General features: G+C 40.9%; 1 protein-coding gene across 1 annotated transcript in view; it reads left to right on the forward strand.

Moving 5' to 3' along the window:
- The window catches only part of cbln4 (cerebellin 4 precursor), a 152,241-nt gene extending 143,835 nt beyond the window's left edge, over window positions 1-8,406 (forward strand). The window contains exon 3 of the mRNA XM_078236103.1: window positions 8,209-8,406. Within this exon, the coding sequence (XP_078092229.1) occupies window positions 8,209-8,406 (198 nt within the window). The remainder of the gene's footprint in view (window positions 1-8,208) is intronic.
- The last annotated feature ends 11,376 nt before the right edge of the window (window positions 8,407-19,782 follow it).

Consider the following 19,782-nt stretch of genomic DNA (forward strand, 5'->3'; position numbering starts at 1 on the left):
GATATGGACCCCAAGATCTCTCTGTTCCTCCACAGTCTTCAGAACCCTACCTTTGACCCTGTAATCCACATTTAAATTAGTCCTACCAAAATGAATCACCTCACATTTATCAGGGTTAAACTCCATTTCCCATTTTTCAGCCCTTTGTATGTTGCAGAAATTTCACTGTCAACGCCTCCTGGTATTCCCAGCTCTGCCTTTGCATCCCAAGCCGCTGAGAGATGAATGTGTCCAGAGGCATGACATCTGGCTGGGGGGAGAGCTGTCCTGGGATCCAGCAGACTGTCCAATTCCTGAGGCGTTGCTGCCTCCACCTGATGTGCATCAGAAGCAGTATGGTGCTCATCAGATAGTGACCCAGGAACCTGCTTGCTAACTCCACGCACTGAGGTTTGTGTCTGTGAGCTGGTGGATGATGCAGGTGACAGCTGTGATGCTTCACTGCTGTCCTCCTCCGAGATCTTCTCCGAGGTGGTGTCGAGAGTGGCTGGTGGGACACAGCTGGTAGAGAGGTCAGTCTGATCAGGTGATGTTCCTGCAAGGAAAGGAATGTGGTATTAGTACATGGCCAGGGATAGACAGAACTCCCTTGGGGTTGGTCATGTGGATGAATGTTTCATGGTTCATCGCTCTTCTCTCAGCGCAGGCCCACTCCTGCTCCTCCCCTATGAGTTTTGGGACTCTCTCCTCAAATGGAGTCAGGATCTTCACCTCGGGCATCCACCACACATCTCTCACTCACGGTGTTCGTGGGCAAGCCTATCCTGCAGGAACACACATGGGGATAATGTGAGCTGGATGCCTGGCAGGTCAGATGTCGATGATACCTGGCATATGTTGGCACTGTGCGAAGAGGATTACCAGGGGATGAAAGGAAGCTTGTGGGAGGTTGTGTGCTGGGATCCTGCTCTTGCTAGGCAGCAGCGTGTGAGATTATGGTGTCATTCTGTGGGGTGACAACAAGGTGGAATATAGTGAGGAGACAGAGAGAACTTATCCTGCCAGAACAGAGTCAGTCATTCATCTTCTTGTGGCATTGCACCCTTGTGCTCTTGGTCAGATTGCTGGCATTGACCAGTGCTGCCACTGCCTTCCAGGAGGATTCGTTTTGCTGGAGGGCCAATGCCAGCCTGAAGATATATTGCTGCCGGTTGCTGCTCCATGACATCAAGCAGATGGGTGAGGGTCCCCTCCGTGAATCGAGGAACAAGCTTCCTCGCTGCCATCATCCTGGATTAATGAGAGCAAGTACTGGGGAGCTATTTAAGTGCAGCGCTCAGATTACCCCTGGGGTGAGTGAATCAGATGCTTCATGTCTCAGCCATGGCATTTTCACATGGGCATTTTTTTTTCTCAAGTACCTAAAAATTGCTGTGTGGATTGTGCCACCCAGGCCAACGATCCACACACCAATTTTTGCCCCACCATTTTAACACTTTACCATGTTTTGGCAAAAGTGTTCCTTTGATCTTGTAATCATGTTGAGGAATGATTAATTAGCTGTGGTCAGCAGCAGGCTTATGGATATTAGTGAATGCAAATAATAAGTGCAAATATGGAAGTGTCTGATACCGGGGTATCAGAAGTTGTTCAGCTAGTTTATTCTGTATTTTTTAGAATAATTAATTATTTTCTGTTTCTGAATTTTATGGAGCGAGAGCTTGTGAGACATAGGAATCTTCTTCATGGGGTGTAAATCCGACTTGATAATCAGGACATCCATCCATCACTATCTGCAGTTGTTGAGTATTAACCAGACAATGCACGCTGAGTACTCAACCTTCCAAGCTTTATTACTTGCTAGCAAGGAGAACAAACACAGTGATCTCACAATGATGTTTTAACAGAGTTCCGCAAAACAATGTCAGTTATAGCACTTTTTAACCAATGAGAGAGAACATGCCAGTTAAAGCACCAATAGCTTACAGTTTGGTGTGTACTTTCAACCAATAGAATTTAGCATAATTTCAATCCTTCATTTGCGTCCTTACATTTATACATGCAGCTGTACAGAATTCTTGTTAATTTTAACAGGCAATGTTCAGTAAACATCCTGATTTCCTTTAACTACAATCAGCACTTGGAACATTTTGTGTTTTCTCAAGGATCCACTCATGCTGCAAAACAAATTCAGACTCTTCACCTGATAATGGCTGGTTCCAACTTTCACGCAGTGAGAGGTCCAAACCTTTTTGATTGCCACCTTGCACTAGTAGCGTTGATTAGAAGCCAACCCTTTAGTAGGCAAGATTTCCAATGTGACTGATGTCTACTTAAAGCGAGCTTAAACCACTTAGAGTGAAGCAAATATTAAATTTTTAAAAATTGGGAGCATGTTTTGTGTCTCTAGTGTTGAACATTTGGATCTAAGGTGTAAAGGGGTACAGAGAGTGATGATATTTGTCCCAGGTTTGATGAAGCAGCAGTGGAAATCTTGATGGATCAAGCAGAGATGACAAATTCTCTTCTCCACAAATGGAATGAGGATGTCTAAGTTGATGCTGCATCAGGGCTGGAAGCAGATGCTTGAGAATGTCGACAGCAGAAACATCATGCCAAAGCCATGAGCAGTATCAGAAACTTCTGATCTTTCTTCAACAGCTGATGTATGAATGATATGCTACTACCTCCTTTTCCCAGCACCAAACCACGCCATAACACTTTCCTTTCCATCCTGAGTAACATGCTTCTCCTCCAAACACAATGGAACATTGTACCAACTTTCCTTCTCATTTTACTCGTCTGCTCCCCTGCTGCCGTCAGAGCAGACACAAGCATTCTGCTTTTGTATGATAATAACTGGAAAGTATTTTAATTTTCTGCCCACTATTTGAGCAACTTCCTGTCATGATATTACATCCCCACTTTGCTCACAGCATGCTGTTTATCTATTTCAGTATGAACACAAGCTATCTCAAACATCTAGAAGAACTCTTGCAAAAATCGCAAACTAACTTACTCCCAATCCTCCTGCAGAACAAGTTTGCAACTCAAAAGGAGAGGTCTAGAACCAGGCAAAGCATTTTTTTACAAAGGGGTTACTGCCAGATCATTGAGCTAGGCAGCAGGAGCTTTGGAGATGGGCCAAGCAGTGCAGGGTACCTCTGCTTTTTCTCCCTTCTCTCGTCTCTTTCTTGAAAAAAAATTGCACCTTCAGCTAATATGGCAACCTGGTAGTGGAGTGCCATTACTATGTGGTATCATATGAGCAATTACTTGGCATGAATGTGCCTCCTACCTTTTTCTCAAGTCTATGAGTTGGATCTGACTACACAAGTGTTAGGGAGAGGAGGGGTGATCAATTTAAACAGCCCCGATTTCTCCTCTCACCACCTGTCCATAAACAGAAAGGTGTTTTTGATTTTTGATTCCCCTCTTTACATGTGGTGATGCTTTTTTCCAACCCCTCTGTTTTGGTGTCATCCAATTCTCTGTTAATAATTCCAGAGCAAACTTGAAATAGGATGAACTAAAAGGGTTAGTTTATTTGCATGCACTCAAACAATAAAAGGGGGATAAGAGAAGGAAGGAGGTACGGGGCAAAGACCACAGAGAAAATAAGAATTATTATTTCACATGAGTTCAGAGTTCAGTGCCAAGGAAGGCTCTTTCAGTTGTCTTTGCTTGGCAGAACTCCTGGTCTTTCTCCTGGGCGCTGGGTTGAAGACTAAGGCATTTGAAAATGCAGCAAAGTATTCTTGTATTCTGGGAATTAATTCAAATTGTAGGCAAAAAAGAGGCTGTTTTCTGGAGACCGGGCTTTGAGGAGGATGGAGGTCAGAAGCAGGCTGCCATAACCGAGAGTCCTGTTTTCTCTTTTGAGGTTAAACAGCAATTGAAGATAGGACTCAAGAGCTACATAATTAAAGCAATTCAAAGAGCTCCAGCTCCATCTTCATGAGAGGATGGTTTTGGGTCGATACATTCAGCTAATGATGTACTTTAAGGTCCCCCATGAAAACCGATTGTATTTTGAGCAAATAACTGTGGAACCATTACCACAACATTGGAGGTGGGGAATCACAATAACTCATCCTTTGTCCAACATTGGCTGGTGTCGACGTCTCATCTACTAGTGCTTTGTGTTTGCTTGGCTGTGATGTTATTTAATGCAAAAGGTTGCCTTATTTCAGGAGGATGATGAGTTAGCCTTTGTCCATTGGAACAGCTTGGAATCTTAGAACTATCAGCATGTGACCAACTTGGCCATTTTATCCATCCAGCAATTGTCCATTTAAAAAAAATAAGCAAGAAAATATGGAAGAGAAACTAAATGTGTTTTAGATTTCTTTTGCTTTGTGCTTTCTCGACATGACACAAGTTATGGAGGATCAGACTTGTGAAGATGCAACATCATTTGCTCCTTTAGAACTGGATATATGTTCCCAGTTAACATAGAGGGTGGGTTGGAGCCATCTGTTAATGGTTAATCCATTAGCGCTGCTGAGCTGGAGCAGGTGAGTGTGTCCTGCACAGACCAGCAGACTGCTGACTGAAGGCAGTTCTTGGGATGTGAACATCACTGCCAACATCCGTTGGTGGTGAACTGCCTTCTTGAACCGCTGCAGTCAATGTGGTGTAGGTATATCCACAGTGCTGCTAGGGAGGGGGTTCGATGATTCTGACCCAGTGACAGTGGAGCAATGAATTGAATTGAATTGATTGATTATTGTCACATGTGTTGGGATACTGTGAAAAGTATTGTTTCTTATGAGCTATACAGACAAAACATACAATTCATAGAGTACATCGGGGAGAAGGAATGGAGAGGGTGCAGAATATAATGTTGCAGATACAGATAGGGTGAAGAGAAAGATCAGCTTAATATGTGATAGGATCATTCAAAAGTCAGATGGCAGCAGGGAAGAAACTGTTCTTGAGTCGGTTGGTACACGTTTTCAGACTTTCTTTTTTCTGACGGAAGAAGGTGGAAGAGAGTAAGTCCAGTGTGCTGGCTGCTTTGATATTGTTCCAAGTCAGGATGGTGTCTATGGTTGAGCCTCTCTTTAAATACTATTGAAAATGACTAGTTCTAACCTGTACCACCTGGGCGGCTCCTGTATTGAGTGTGCATCGGGCGAAAGTTATATTGATGCCATAGGAGCCTGATTTATACACATTAAGGAGGTTATTTTAGTCACACTGGCTGCCAGTGTCGAGGTGTTGATGGAAATGGCAGTGGATAGTTCCGGATCAGGAACAGAATGCGCTCTGATTTTTGTAGTGCTACTCCTCATTTCTATCCATAAGCATGGACAAGAACTGGTCTCATATAATTTCCAGTAACATTGTTAGGTTTGAATTTCTCGTAATCAATCAGTACCTTTCACAGCAGACGGATAACTTATGGAGCGGACAGTGCATAAGAGCTGCTGTCAGTGTGATTTGTGTATATTATTATTTTTAATTTCACTGTTGCATTGTAATGACAGTGAAGATGGTAAAAATAACATTAATTAGTTCCATAAAAAATGGTCTTTTATCATTTTTGCTAAGGAAAGTCATCTTTGATTGCCACACTCTCCATCATCCTCTCCACCTTAATTTACATGCACAGGCAAACAAACTATCTTATTGACAAATATGATTTTGTCTGCCATATTTTTGGCAAGTTTAACGATATATCCTACATTTCCTAGGGTGCAGTAAACTATCAATGTAAATGTTTTAGAGGAATTATCTCATAATTCATATATATTAACTCATAAGTGGTTTATTAATTAAACCCTTTACAGTTAAGTATTACACATGGAAGCGAATATATATCTGAGATAGGGAACAGTTGGGGGAGGGAAATTTCCCAGGTGAGAGGAGACAGGTTTGTGTGAATTTTGGGGCAAAAATATCTCCTGAAATTAACTTTTGTTTGAGATCATTATTCCCAAGCCTGGTCTTTGAAGAGTGGGACTGAAGGCAAGCGGGCGAATACCTTAGTGCGATTTTCTGGCCCTTCTCACCAGCGGGATCTTCTGGTCCTGTCAAAGGCAACTCTTGCGGCAGGTGAGCCATGCAAAATGCCATAGATACCGGCGAGCCATCTCCATCACTAGAAAACACGCCTCAGGAGAGTGAGGGGAGGAATCCCACCCCTTGGATCTATCAAGTAAGCTATTATGGTATGAAAGAAGCCAATCATGAACTTTTCTGGCATTCAGTTTTGGCTTTCTCAGCAAGCCCGCATGGCCTCTCCATAAAGTCCATTCCAATCACGTGGCCCTCAAGAATCGCCCTCTTAAAGGGGTCACATTGCCAACCATTTAACTGCCATCGTGTCTCGAGATGTGGGATTCTCTTGGTGCACTGTCTGCAGATGCACCTCAACTACTGATTTCCTCAGTCACTTGCATCCACACTACTTAGGTGAGGAGATTGTCCTCTTTCTCCCATCCTTCGAAGAGTTCACCTCACTGCAGCCCCTCAGATCTCACAGCAGGAACTCCAGGTAAGAGTTAGAGATCTGGGTAGCAGCCTTGCTAGGTGTCCTGTCCATTTTTGTGGTTGCTGCAACCTCAGACATTCGGATGCTGGTAAACGCCTGTAACTAAGAACACAAATCCAATAAGTACACACAAACATAAGAACAAGGAGCAAGAATAGGCCATTCAACCCCTTGAGCCTGCGCCGCCATTTGATGAGACCATGGCTGACTTGATAATAACCTCAAATCTGCAAGAAGAAATTATTTTGGTAGAATGGCCATATCATCCTGCCCACCCTCCCTGATTGGTCAGGGACTCAAGGCTCTGGGAAAAAAACCTTATCAAAGCCAATTCTTCAGGTTCTGACCTGCAAATGGTCCCACCATATGGTTAGGGACTAAGGTCATAAAATTCTACCCATATAATCATATCCACTTCTTCAATAAGTGAAGTGGTCTTGGACGTAATGTCATTATCCAAATTATCCAGAATCGCTTGAATAAGATTAACTCAAGGTTGATTTTATCTGTGCCAATATATATGTTGGTCTCTTACAGTTCAAGCCAATACAACAAGAGGAAATCAAGTAATAAAATACTTCAGCAGGTAACATTCTTCAGGAAGTGCTACTTGGAAGTACCTCACCAAGAGAACATCACTGTGCATTGTATGAATCCAAGAAAGTAATAGTGATTTGACATTGCCCCACCAGTTTAACAAAACACAATGATGAGATGCTTTGTGTCACTGTCTTGTAATACAAAAAGCAACATTTAAATTTACATTAATTCTTTAGCATTTGCTTAAAAATGAAAAATATCTCCTACAAAAATGCCAAGACATTAAGAAGAATTAAAACAGCATTTAACCATCAAACAGTTTGTTAAGTCAATGTTTTGCTGGAACATGGCCTGGTTGCAGCAGTATGCCCTTTAACCTGCCTGAAAGATGCTGGCAACCCCGTCACAACCAGTTCCATGAGCCCCAATGGGATTGAAAGGCCGCTGGGGAATCTGCTGCCTGCTGTAAGTGTCCCCCCCCCTGCCTTTGAGGGCGAAGAGCCCGCATCTGAAAGCCACCAGCCAATTAGTGGGCTGGCAGTTGTCCAGTTCCAGCAGCGTTATCAGAAGTGGTGGTCACTGGTGGGACTGCAGTGTGTCCTGGATCAGAAGCATCAATGGTGCCACTAGAGGAGAGGTAAGTGGGGTGGGCTTGCCTGGGCAAGTCAGGGAGGACCATTAGTGGTTTGCTGGGCAGAGAGAACTCTTACAGCAGGAGCAGCATTTGCTGTTGGGGTTGGGGAGGAGTGGGGGGGTTGTCCCATGGGTAAAGAGGATGCCTTATGAGCCATCCCCCAAACACATAGGGAGGCCACCAGTGTACAGAAGGTGGTGTTCCATCCACACACCTCCCCCTTCCCACCATCCTCAACTCTCCTTCCCCTCCTCCCTTCTATTGCCCTCCCACCCTCGTTCCCACCAGCACCTCGTAGGAAACCGGTAACAGCAAAATAATGCCTTTAAGTAGCTAGTAATTGGCCACTAAATCAACCCATAGGCAGGAAGGTCTAATTTGACTTTCTCCATCCTAACTTACTTGGAGTGAGTCTGGAAGGCAATGGATTCTCTACCTCATGTCTTCCGATGTGACTACAGCACCATGATCTGGCTCAGATCCTCTTGGATTGGAGTTTCAAAACAAATCGTCATATCCTTTGGCTGTGTCTTGCTTGCAGTGATAACTTTTTCATCCACTTAAAATATAACAATTGTTTCTTTTTAAATCATAGGTCAATCTTATGCTTAATGGTAAACCGGTAATTTCTGCTTTTGCTGGGGACAAAGATGTGACTCGTGAAGCTGCCACTAATGGAGTCCTGCTCTATTTAGACAAAGAAGACAAGGCATACCTGAAACTGGAGAAAGGTAACTTGGTTGGCGGATGGCAATATTCAACGTTTTCTGGCTTCTTGGTTTTCCCTCTGTAGATCCCAGCAACACACCTTTGAATCCACGTGCATAAGTTTCTTGATATAAACCGATTGTTCTACATGTTGTTTTTGAGGATCATTTAAAAATTGTGGATCATTGTCCCAAGCATTAATCTGGACTATACCTGGTCGTATGAAGCAAATACTGGATGCGAGTTGTCTGGTTTATTTGAACCACTTTAAAGACCTCTGGAGGGAAAGAAAAGTTATCAACATCTTATCTGTTCTGCGCAAAGTGAGACAGGACTTAAAGTGGCAAATTGTAAACTAAAGGAAGACACCCTAACTGCAATTGATGTTAAGATGGAACAGTTTGCCTGCAACATTAGTGATAAATTGTCTGGACTGGATACATGTGTGTACATTCACAAATAAGTTTTGCCTTTAACAAACCTGTCAATGAGGTTAAATGCATTTAAAAATGGCTTAAAGTTTAGTTCCTTTAATTGATATATCATACCAAGGAGTAAAACATATTAATTTACAAATGCATAGTGGATTTGGAATAAGTGTGTATGTTCATGACCATACTACATATGCTTACATTGCCTTAAAATGCTTAGAAATAGATGTACAACTCTACTCTTGTCATTATTTAACTTTCATATTGAAAACTGGACGTTGCTTTAGGTTTTCAATGCACTTTATCTGAATATTCTCTTTTTTTAATGTGATAATTTCAAACCAAATGAGCTTCAAGTTATGGGAAGGAAGCTGTTGAACTGTGTTCTTTGCGTGCTGCTGGTGATGTCATGTTGCCTTCAGGCGCCATATTGTCAAAGTTGACTTTATACCAACATGTTTGGTATAACGGATGTTGGTCTGAATAGTAGCCACAAAGGGTGGCATTGTTTCTGATACCTGCATGCATTCTTGGAGCAGCGACACTTGGGAAAGTGTTGACGCTGTCCCAAATCTGTTTATTGTTTCACCTTCCTTTCAATTTGTCAGTTAACGAGAACTGAGAGGTTTGACCCAATTCTTATCAAAGCTACAATGTTTGTGATTAGATTTTGTAACATATTTTAATCTGTGACTTTGTTTAATTTAATTTTATTATCTGTGTCTTGGTGATCTGAAATTGAAATTTGTGGCATGGGCTTGGAATTTATACATTGACCATTTTAATAGTGAGAATTCAAGAAATTCAAAGCTGACTTTGCTGGGAGTTGAATTCAGAAATTTCAGGGCAGCATTCAATTATTATAACTTCCAATCCGGTCAATTTCTAACTGAATGGGTATGAACCAAGGTATGGTAATTGTGGTCAACATGTTTTATATCATTTTGCACTTTCTAATCTGACAGAAATCGGTTCATTGATATGGACCATTTCTCACAATGCCATCGTTCCTGAACAGTGAACCAAGCTCTGATGCAAAAACAGAACAATGAGTTTTGGAGTGTGACTCTATGTGACATAAATGTGTTACCCCGAGTAACATATAATTTATATTCTAAAGTTGTGTTTAATCCCTTTGTAGTTGATGCTTTAATTTTTACAGGCAGACTCCCTGTGTGAGACAATCCAACATGGCATCAGACTGAAAACTCAATTTGTTAATCACTGAAATTACAGACTTGAGTCCAAGATGGTAAAATTCAAAGAGCTTGCCACATTTTGCTGGTTACTAAGACTCATGACAGATTTAGTTTTATGCTAGGCACTGGTCTTGTCTTATTGAATAACATTCCTCCAGCTAACATGAAGCTGCCTATGTGCCCGTGAAATACCTTTATCTAAATGTAACAGGCTTGACAGTATTCCATAATGCAATCTTGTTTTAAACCATATTCCCAAACATATCCATTAGACTTCCACTCTCTTGTAGAAGCAAATCAAAAACAAATAAAAGTTTTGGTATGGTTGAAAAGCCAAGCCTGTAAATCATTCACTTGATTTAAAAAAATGTATGAATACTATTTTCTCATGGGTCACCAATGTTTTATTTTGGTAAACTTCATTGCAATTACAGATCTAGTTTTCATGAATAAACATCTTTTGAATAGAACATAGTGAAAATGGACCAGTTTGACCTTGTGAAGTACAATTATGGTTTCATGTCAACACAATATCCATGGTTCAGGAATTAATTTTATTGCAGGTGAACATTCTTAGTGTTGGCCAGTGAGAATGAAATCAGGTAAAATTATGTATATGATCTGTGGTGGTATACTAAATGGTAAATGTATTCCACTCATGCTCCATTTTCACAATTAATACCAACTTAATGTTCAAGGATAATATGGTCAGGCCATCCGCTTAGATATTTTTGGTAGTGGATCCTAACGCAACATAACTTCAAATTGATATTTGGGCGGCCTGGATCACAAAATCTAAGGACAGAAATTGCAAAATTATGGGATGTTTCATTTTTCCAGTTTCCTTCTCATGGCTTGACTGGAGTTATTGGCATATAGCGTGGGAGGAGGGGGGGGGGGGGGGTGGGGGGGGGGGGGGTGCAGTTAGCTTGGTTGTCCAAATAGTTAGCATATGGTTCAGAACAACACCAATAGCATGGAGTGAATTCCCACTCTGGTTGATGTAGACTTGCAATCTGCCATCTCACCCTGCCCCTGAAAGTGAAAGTTAATAGCAAACCACCACTGGCAAAAAATCTGCCAAGCAAGCAGCCCAGAATGAAGCATCGGCATGGTGGCACTGTGGTTAGCACTGCTGTCTCACAGCGCCAGGGACCTGGTTTCAATTCCCAGCTTGGGCCACTGTTGGTGTGGAGTCTGCACGTTTTCCTTATGACTGCGTGGGTTTCCTCCTGGTGCTCCAGTTTCCTCCCACAGTCCGAAAGATGTGCTGGTTAGGTGCTTTGGCCAGGCTAAATTCTCTCTCAGTGTACCCGAACAGCTGCCGGAGTGTGGCCATGAGGGGATTTTAACAGCAACTTCATTGCAGTGTTAATGTAACCGACTTGTGACACTAATAAATAAACTAAACTAAACTGAAGCAAGGACCTGCCTTTTAAGCAGAGCACTTGTGACATGACAGTGATTCACGCTCAGCTCTAGTCCCATGCTTTTGGCTGACTTGTGGTACCTCAGTCCAGTGCCCATTTTTTTATTTGCGACTGTAGACCATGTGAGCAAGCTATGGAATTATTGAGGTTATTAGCCCTTCTCAATCATCACATCTACACGCTTTCCAGTACAAGTTAGTTGACAGTGTTAAAAAGTGGGAGCATTAAGGATCTTTAGGGTGGCACGGTGGCACAGTGGTTAGCACTGCTGCCTCACAGCGCCAGGGACCCGGGTTCAATTCCAGCCTCGGGTCACTGTCTGTGTGGAGTTTGCACATTCTCCCTGTGTCTGCGTGGGTTTCCTCCGGGTGCTCCGGTTTCCTCCCACAGTCCAAAGATGTGCGGGTTAGGTTGATTGGCCATGCTAGATCGACCCTAGTGCCAAGGGGATTAGCAGGGTAAGTATGTGGAGTTACGGGAATAGGGCCTGGGTGGGACTGTGGTCGGTGCTGACTCGATGGGCCGAATGGCCTCCTTCTGCACTGTAGGGATTCTAAGATTTTGTTTTTGCTTCTGGTGATATGATCAGTGACAGCACCACAACTGTCACCGACATTGAGATTGGCTACTTCATTCCTGGTCTGTATGCAGGCTAGGTCAAGAGGGAGAACGATTTCTCACTGTTTTATTATTTTCTCCTAAAATATGCCTACTTTATAATCCTGTCATTTATGGAAATCAATGGAGGTAGGCGGGATGGTGAAGGAAAGTTCAAACTTCAAGTGAATTTCATCATTTTACTGTGAATTCAAGAAAGCCCATTACAAAAAAAGGAGACAAGTTCAACTTTTGTCTCATCTCGTTGCTTAACTGTCTTTTAGTTTAAAGCCTTGACAATATTATTACAGTGCCATCCTTGTTGTGAGAATATGCTTCTTGTGTAGCCTGACAGTAATAGTGGTCTTTGAAGAAAACATGTTGTTGTTTAAATTAGCCTGTGACTTATTCTGTACATCAATATATTTTACTGTCAAAAGGCTTACAGAAAGACCTTGTGTGTGTCTGTGTATGTGTGTGTGCATGTGCAGGCTGATGGATAGGCTAATCTTGCAAGTCTGTAACCAGTAGTTTACATCCAATATATGGCAGATACATTTTAATTACTGCTCTTCAATTTCCAACAAAGGTAAGTTGATAACAGCAGAAAACAATCGCAGATTGGGTAAGCTTCTTCCATGCCCCATTAGTTAAATGAATATTTTTAACTCACTCAGATGACTGAGAGTTCTGAACTAACAATCTATACAGCAAGTGACCCCACTTTGATTCTGATGGAGAATAAGGCCTTTGTTGAAGCCTATGTAATATTCATAGCAAAATATAATCAATTATTCATTACAAAATCCTTCCAATTTGTCTAAAGATGTGTGGTTTTCTCCTTTCCCTTTGCAGGGCGGCACGATGACACAGGGTCAGCACTGCTGCCTCAAAGTGCCATGGAACCGGGTTCAATTCCGGCCTTGGGTCACTGTCTGTGCAGAGTTTGCATGTTCTCCCCATGTCTGCGTGGGCTTCCTCGGGTACTCTGGTTTCCTCCCACTGTCAAAGATGTGCTGGTTAGGTTGATTGGCTATGCTAAATTGCCCCTTAGAGTCAGGGAGATTCGCAGGGTTCCGGGGATGGGATCTGGGTGGGATTTTTGTTGGTGCAGGCTCAATGGGCCAAATGGCCTCTTTCTGCACTGTAGGGATTCTATGAAGTTACACAAGACAAGAGATTTTTATAAACATTTTGTTCCAGTTCTGTTAGTTTTAAGTCTCTCAATTCTGAGATGTTTCAGTTTTTTAAAACAGTTCTGCTTAGAATTAGTCTTGACAGTTACAGGCCGATAATAAGGTTTTATTTGGCAGTTTGTGGTTTCCACATTAGATCAACAACAGACGAGTTTACACAAAATATATATGAAATAAATAATGGACAAACAGGGAGTCCACTTCTGATAGACTCATCATTTTTTTTAACTTCCACACAGATTTCTATGTTTTCCCATAAATATATGATGTTGCTTTCTTTTATTCCTGGGTCTCTCTTTTATCATTGTTTTTCATGTCACCTTAATGCTTTCTTTCACCTAGTTCCCCCCTTCAACTTTCCTCTGCTTTGATGCTTTCCCATGTGCCAGTAAAGTACATGTAAGGATGGATGGTCTTATAAATCAGAGTGAGAAGGCCCTAAATTACATACCGTTGTGCAATGTGCTCAAAGCACACAGACTATAGAGGGAAATACAAATGCACAATGTTTTTTGTAAAAGAAAACAATGAATCATTGAACAGCCCACAGATAATGGCTCTGCCACAGGTGACTCACATTTCTACCGAACTATTGTGTTGCCCTGTGGATACCAAATACATTCTTTATGTGTTCCCCTCTTTTACAATAAAGTTCCTGTCCCCAATTTTCCTGTCCCCAATGTTCCCACCTCCTTTCCCACCTCCTTCTCCTGAATATATTGTCCCCTTGTTGAGGGAGAAGGTAGAGATTCATAAATGTTAGTAGACCATGGGCGGAATTTTCCTGTCCTGCCCCGCCACAGGAATTGTAATGGGTGGAGGCGGACCATGCAAAGGTCCGTTGACCTTGGGCAGGAATTGGAAGACTATTTGATCATCACAGTCCAAATCAGTCTTGTCCTGAGCCAATAGTGACATGCATAAAGTTCTGGCTGGATAGTGATGGGGAGCAGGAAACCTGATTTTACACTTCTAACCTAGAGGCACTGAGGCCAATTGTAAGGGGTGTTTGCCTCTCTAACATCAAAGCTACATAAAGCATCTTAAGCCAAATATGCTTTTCACTATAGTGCCCCTTTTGTGTACTTCTCAGAATGTTCTAATAGAAGGATTCCAGTAAGGTGTGTGTGTGTGTATATGTGTGTGTGCAGGTAGTACTTGATCACAAGATTGAAATATTCATAGAGTCTGACATTTAGAATTTGAAAAATAAATTATCTCTGTGTCTTTTGAACTCTATAAAAAAATTCAATTACATTTTCAATAATGTGTCTCAAAAAGAAAGATAACATTTTCCATCCATCTCTGTTTAGGTGGAGATAAATATGGAACTGTTGAAACTTGTTAAAGAATCCCTCTAATGAACAGTTTCCTGAGAACATTTTTAATCCCTTTTGGGTTGTCTTCCACTCCAGCTCCAGGAGCAGAACTTAATCAGAATCGAGGATACAACCTGATTTGTATTCTTAATCATCACTGTTGCCTTGCCCCTGTTTCTGTAATCATAGCCTATCAAAAGCAGAAAGAGGCTCAGCTGAATTCAATGGCCGCAGCAGTGACCCTGGTGGTGTGTTGGAAAGCTAGGGGCAACAGTGTCACGGTAGAATACTAGCAGCGGCAGGATGAGTGGATCATTGGATTTTAATTGGCTTCTGTGTGGGACGGTCATCCACAATCTTCCCTGTGTGAATTGCAGGGAGTTGGGAAGGTAGTGGACTATCCGCCCCACCTTGTCTTCTAAATCTATGCCCCCCACCCCATTTCCCAGCCCACACCCCACAAAATGTGATGTGTGCAAAGTGTGAAATGTAACCCAAGCTAAACTGTGAAATTATCTTTACCCTCATGCTGAAAGTGTAATCAATGAATACATTCTGACTTAGCAACACTTACATAACAGCCCTGAGCTCCCAGTCCAGTGTGATAACACTTAGAATGAAATTGTAGTTCAGTCTAATTGCCACTCAGGTTTGGCACAAACCAATTCACTCTTTCACCATCTCAATGTAAGAAAGCCATTCCCTGACAAATGCTCTGTTGATATTATTTTTGCAACTTACTTTTCTTTTTTTAAAGAAGTCTACTGAAATTTAAAAAAAAACTTGGGGTAAAAAATCAGAGGGAGAAGCTTTGACTTGTGACCATGTGTAACATGTCTCCTTTCCTGCTTGGTTATTTGATCACATTGTCAAACCTTTTCTTTAAAGTGACGTAGCCTTTATTAACACAAAGGCTGGACAAATGGATTCTGAATTCAGCGTGATGGTTGTACCTCCTTCCGACCAGCATTATACTTATCTGCCTTCTTAATTTGTGTTACGCCAGCTGATCCCATGAGTAAGAAAAGCACCAAACTTAAAGCTGAGAATTGAATTAAACCCTCTGATAGGCGCCTAATATGTTTCTGAATAGTAATGATTTTTTTGTTGCCTTTTCGGATTGCCAGGACTTTCAGTTCCACTGAGGGCTGTCAAAGTGCTTACCACTTTGTATCACTTGCCAAACTCAAAAAGAAAACCAATCTTAATTGCTGTTAAGCCATATAATGATCTTGACCCTTTTTTTAATCAAAAACCTAGCTGCATGATACAATTATGACAGATAGAATAACATTGAGTCACCTTCCTGTATAAACACAAACTCCATCAACAGCTGCCATTGCAATTTTATTACTGCCTCACAGTTGTTACTGCTGTTCAATTATAATCATGGGATAAGTGAAAGAATTATCAGACATGGCAGGTTAGAGAATTTCTCCAAATCAGAAGTGTTTATCTGTGAAATAAGTGGAGGTTAATCTGCCAGTTCTACTGTAAGTGTGTAAGACCTGTAATTTACAATCACTACAGGTGTGAGAGATTTCAGATCTTTATTATGCATGAGAGAATGCTGTTATATATGATCATTGGTATGGCATTTTTGATACACTTTTTAAAGACGTTTTGCAATGCAACACATAAAAAAGGTATTATTAAACGATAATTTGCTGCGATTGTTACTTTGAAAATAAGTGTGCTTAAATTTTAAATGTGGAGGAGTGTATGTTAAGAACTTGTGCCAGATGGGTATATGGATTGAGACCAATTTCAAAAAAAAATCATTTCACACTTTTAATAGATATCAGAGGGATGAGACCTTCTTCATTATTGTATTCAATTCAAATCTAATTCTGGAAATGATGTGGTTCTTGTTCCCTGTTTTATTTTTCACTCCAGTAAATCATCACATCTATTCACAGTGAAAATGTATCATTATCATTTTAGCACTGTACAATATATATCAACTGCAATGTTAGTTTTATAAGTCCTCTCAAATTCATGGTGTATTCTAATTTGTCTGTTTATTACATATCCGGTGCATAATGTTTTCTAGCTTGCTTAACAGTAAATAAAAATCTATATGGTTAAAGATGGATTGTCTCTTAATTTCTGATTGTTTAGCAACATCAATGATTAAAGATAGCATGGTTATGATAATTAATACATTGATTTCAGAGACAGGAATACAGAGCTATTGATCTCAACTTTTAATTTGGAATTAAACATCTAATGATAATAATGACACCATTGCCGATTGCTAGAAAAACCCATCTGGTTCACTAATGTCCTTTAGGGAAGGAAAATCTGCCATCCTTACCTGGTCTGGCCTACATGTGACTCCAGATCCACAGCAATGTGATTGACTCTTAAATGCCCTCAGGGATGAGCAGTGACTGCTGGTCCAGCCAGTGACGCCCACATCCCATGAACGAATCATAAAAAAAAGGATCTGTTGAGGTGCAACATAGCAGGCTACTGGTCAGATGCAAGGTAAAAAGAATGGGAGCTTCCTTGAAAGAGGTCCGGATGGTCAGGAAAAGGTTTTTTTGGATATAGGATAAATCACCTGTGCATCAGCTTGGTTCAGCTGATAATACTGCTGCCTTTCAATTGGCAGGCACAGGTTCGAGCCCCAGCTGAGCACAATATTTAGGTTGAGTGTTTCAGTGCAGGATTGACTGAGGTTGTAGTATTCCATTCCTGGGGTGGGGCGGGGGGAGGATGGTTATAAGTGGCTTTTTAAATTAAAGGCATATCTTTCTGTGCGGGAGGATGCAAAAAATTTGGTACTATTTGAAGGAGAGGAAGCAATTCACTGAGTATCCTGCCCACCAATTGTCCATCGATGTACACCACCAAAAACCGGTTACCCAAACCTTCATTCATTTGATGTTTGTGGGATGTTGCTGTGTCTGCTGACATAACAACAGTGACTGGGCTTCATTTGTTGTAAAGCACTGGGATAATCTGAGAAAGTGAACAGCTTGATGTAAACACCTTTTCTTTTCCTTTTGCAGGTGCACAGTTGGAATTTGGTAACAATTTGTTTGTGCCAGGCTACTTCTGTGTTAGCTATGTTTCATTGATGCAGAATGGCAAATGGATTGGCTCAAAGCAATGCCAATTCATTCAAACAAGTTTAAAAAAAACTCAGTGCTTCAATTATTCAAATACACAGAAACAATCGATGAAAACATTGAAATCTAGCTTGTTCTAAGGTACATTTTAATCACTTTGATGGCATTGCCCAATAAAAGTTTAACTAGCCAGTGGTGCCCACGTCCCACAAATTAATTAAAAAAAAGAATGAAACTTTTGTTGTTTACTGCTGATGTTAAAATTTTCAAGCCTTGTCTACACCATTTGCATTCATCTGATCAATGCACACCTATTCTTTTTTCTAATTTGCTGCAGAGTTCAGTGCCTGTTAAAGAAGACAGAGCTAAGAACTTTATCTGGCTTAATGCAGGAAGACCATATGTAATTCTTCCCAATGTTTTCAAGTTGCCATAAATGACACTGAATATGTTCCCTTTATGGTAATGATGTTTGTTTTTAATTATGATAATTAGAATGTACGGGGCTTCTGTTCATGTTCGACTCCATGTTATTTTAGTGGAAATCACTAAATATTTGGAGACCTGCATCTTCCATCTGGCCATTTGGGGAATTTGTGATGTCACTTCATTTTCCTCAAATAACTCAGCATTATGTATAATAGCAATATTTCATTCTGATGCCACATTATGGATTTACATTAAGAGATGAGCAGGAAGAACATAGAAAATAAAAGTGAAAGGTTCACTAAAATTGTATCAAATTAGCAATGAAAAGCTATATTTCTGGAGACACACATCATCCATCTGGCCATTTGGGGAATTCATGCTGTTGCTCAACATACAGATGGAATATAGCTAATTTGATGAGATTTCAGTGAATGCTTCATTTTCATTTCATAGGACTGCAGTTAAATGCGAGTAGTAAGTTTGGATGGGCTGCTATGTTTCATGCTGAAATTGAGGGTCCACAGTGCAGGAAAAGGTTTTGTTTTCCTACAGGGAACTCCCTCGGCTTGATGAGTACCATAAGATGTCCTTTCTCCATAGGAAACAATATATAATCAACATATTACAACCGATTCATATTTCAATATAACACAGGAACATTTAAGCACCTAAAACAGTTTTATTGTGCTGTAGGTAAATAATACCTCTGAGACTAGTCATGAGTCAAAGTACAGTGGTTTATTTTCACAAGCTTGTGGGAGAAGTCCGATTCCTAAAGCAGTTCTCCAGACTTCTCCCCGAATACAAGTTAAGAGCAGATATTTATACATATATTTTCGCCCCTGGTCACGTCTGCATTTTCTCATGATTATTGCTGCCTCGGCCGTTCCGTCCTTCATGTAGTCTGTATAATCGTAGCTATCTCAAGGCTGCGACTGTCTGTTCTGTCACCTCTATGTGGCGGACATCTGTGGTTTGTTTATCCAGCATACAAGATTATCAGTTTGCACAACAAGTTAACTGAAGTACAGGGGCCCATATAACAATTTATATCGGTAAGGATAAATAGTATATAATAAATATATATGAATCTATTATTATATGATCACAGAAGGCATGCATGTAAGCTCCACCGTGTTAAACAGAAGTACATAATATAAAAGAACACAAAATAGATACTAGCTGGGTTAGCCACATCCCTGAACACAATTAGCTGGGAAAATCATAAGCTTGTGGTACAACAGCAGGGACAGCTGCTTCTCTTATCTGTTTTGGATACACAAAAACAAGTTCGACAATGCTTTTTACAAATCTCTAAGTATTACAAAGTTCATTAACCCGTTCCCGTCTTCATATCGTAACATCCTTAAAAGTGTTGCTGTGATGAATTAGAAAAATACCAGCGTTAAATGCTGCAGGCAGGAGACTGAACTGACTGGGATTGTGAATCAGAGAATCAGGGCGAGAATGTTGAGTGAGCAGATCTAACAGTTTACTGTTTAAAAAAGCCAAGAAAACTACAGGCTAAACCAAATTTAGAGATTGTTTACTTCTGTTTCTTCATGATTTTTAAAAAATGAACTGCAATCTAGGAAGTAAATCATTATTTAGCTGAACTGTTCAAAAAGATAATGGACAAATTATTGAATGTAAAGGGAGATAGACTTGGAACAAAGACTGGAGGGGAATTTAGGTAATTTATACAAATCTATCTTGAACATAAAACCCAAGGTTAACTATCAAGCCAGATGGCGCTGTCTCCGTATTATGTTGTCCCTTTATT

This window comes from Mustelus asterias, chromosome 20, assembly GCF_964213995.1.
Source record: "Mustelus asterias chromosome 20, sMusAst1.hap1.1, whole genome shotgun sequence".
Taxonomy (NCBI): Eukaryota; Metazoa; Chordata; class Chondrichthyes; order Carcharhiniformes; family Triakidae; genus Mustelus; species Mustelus asterias.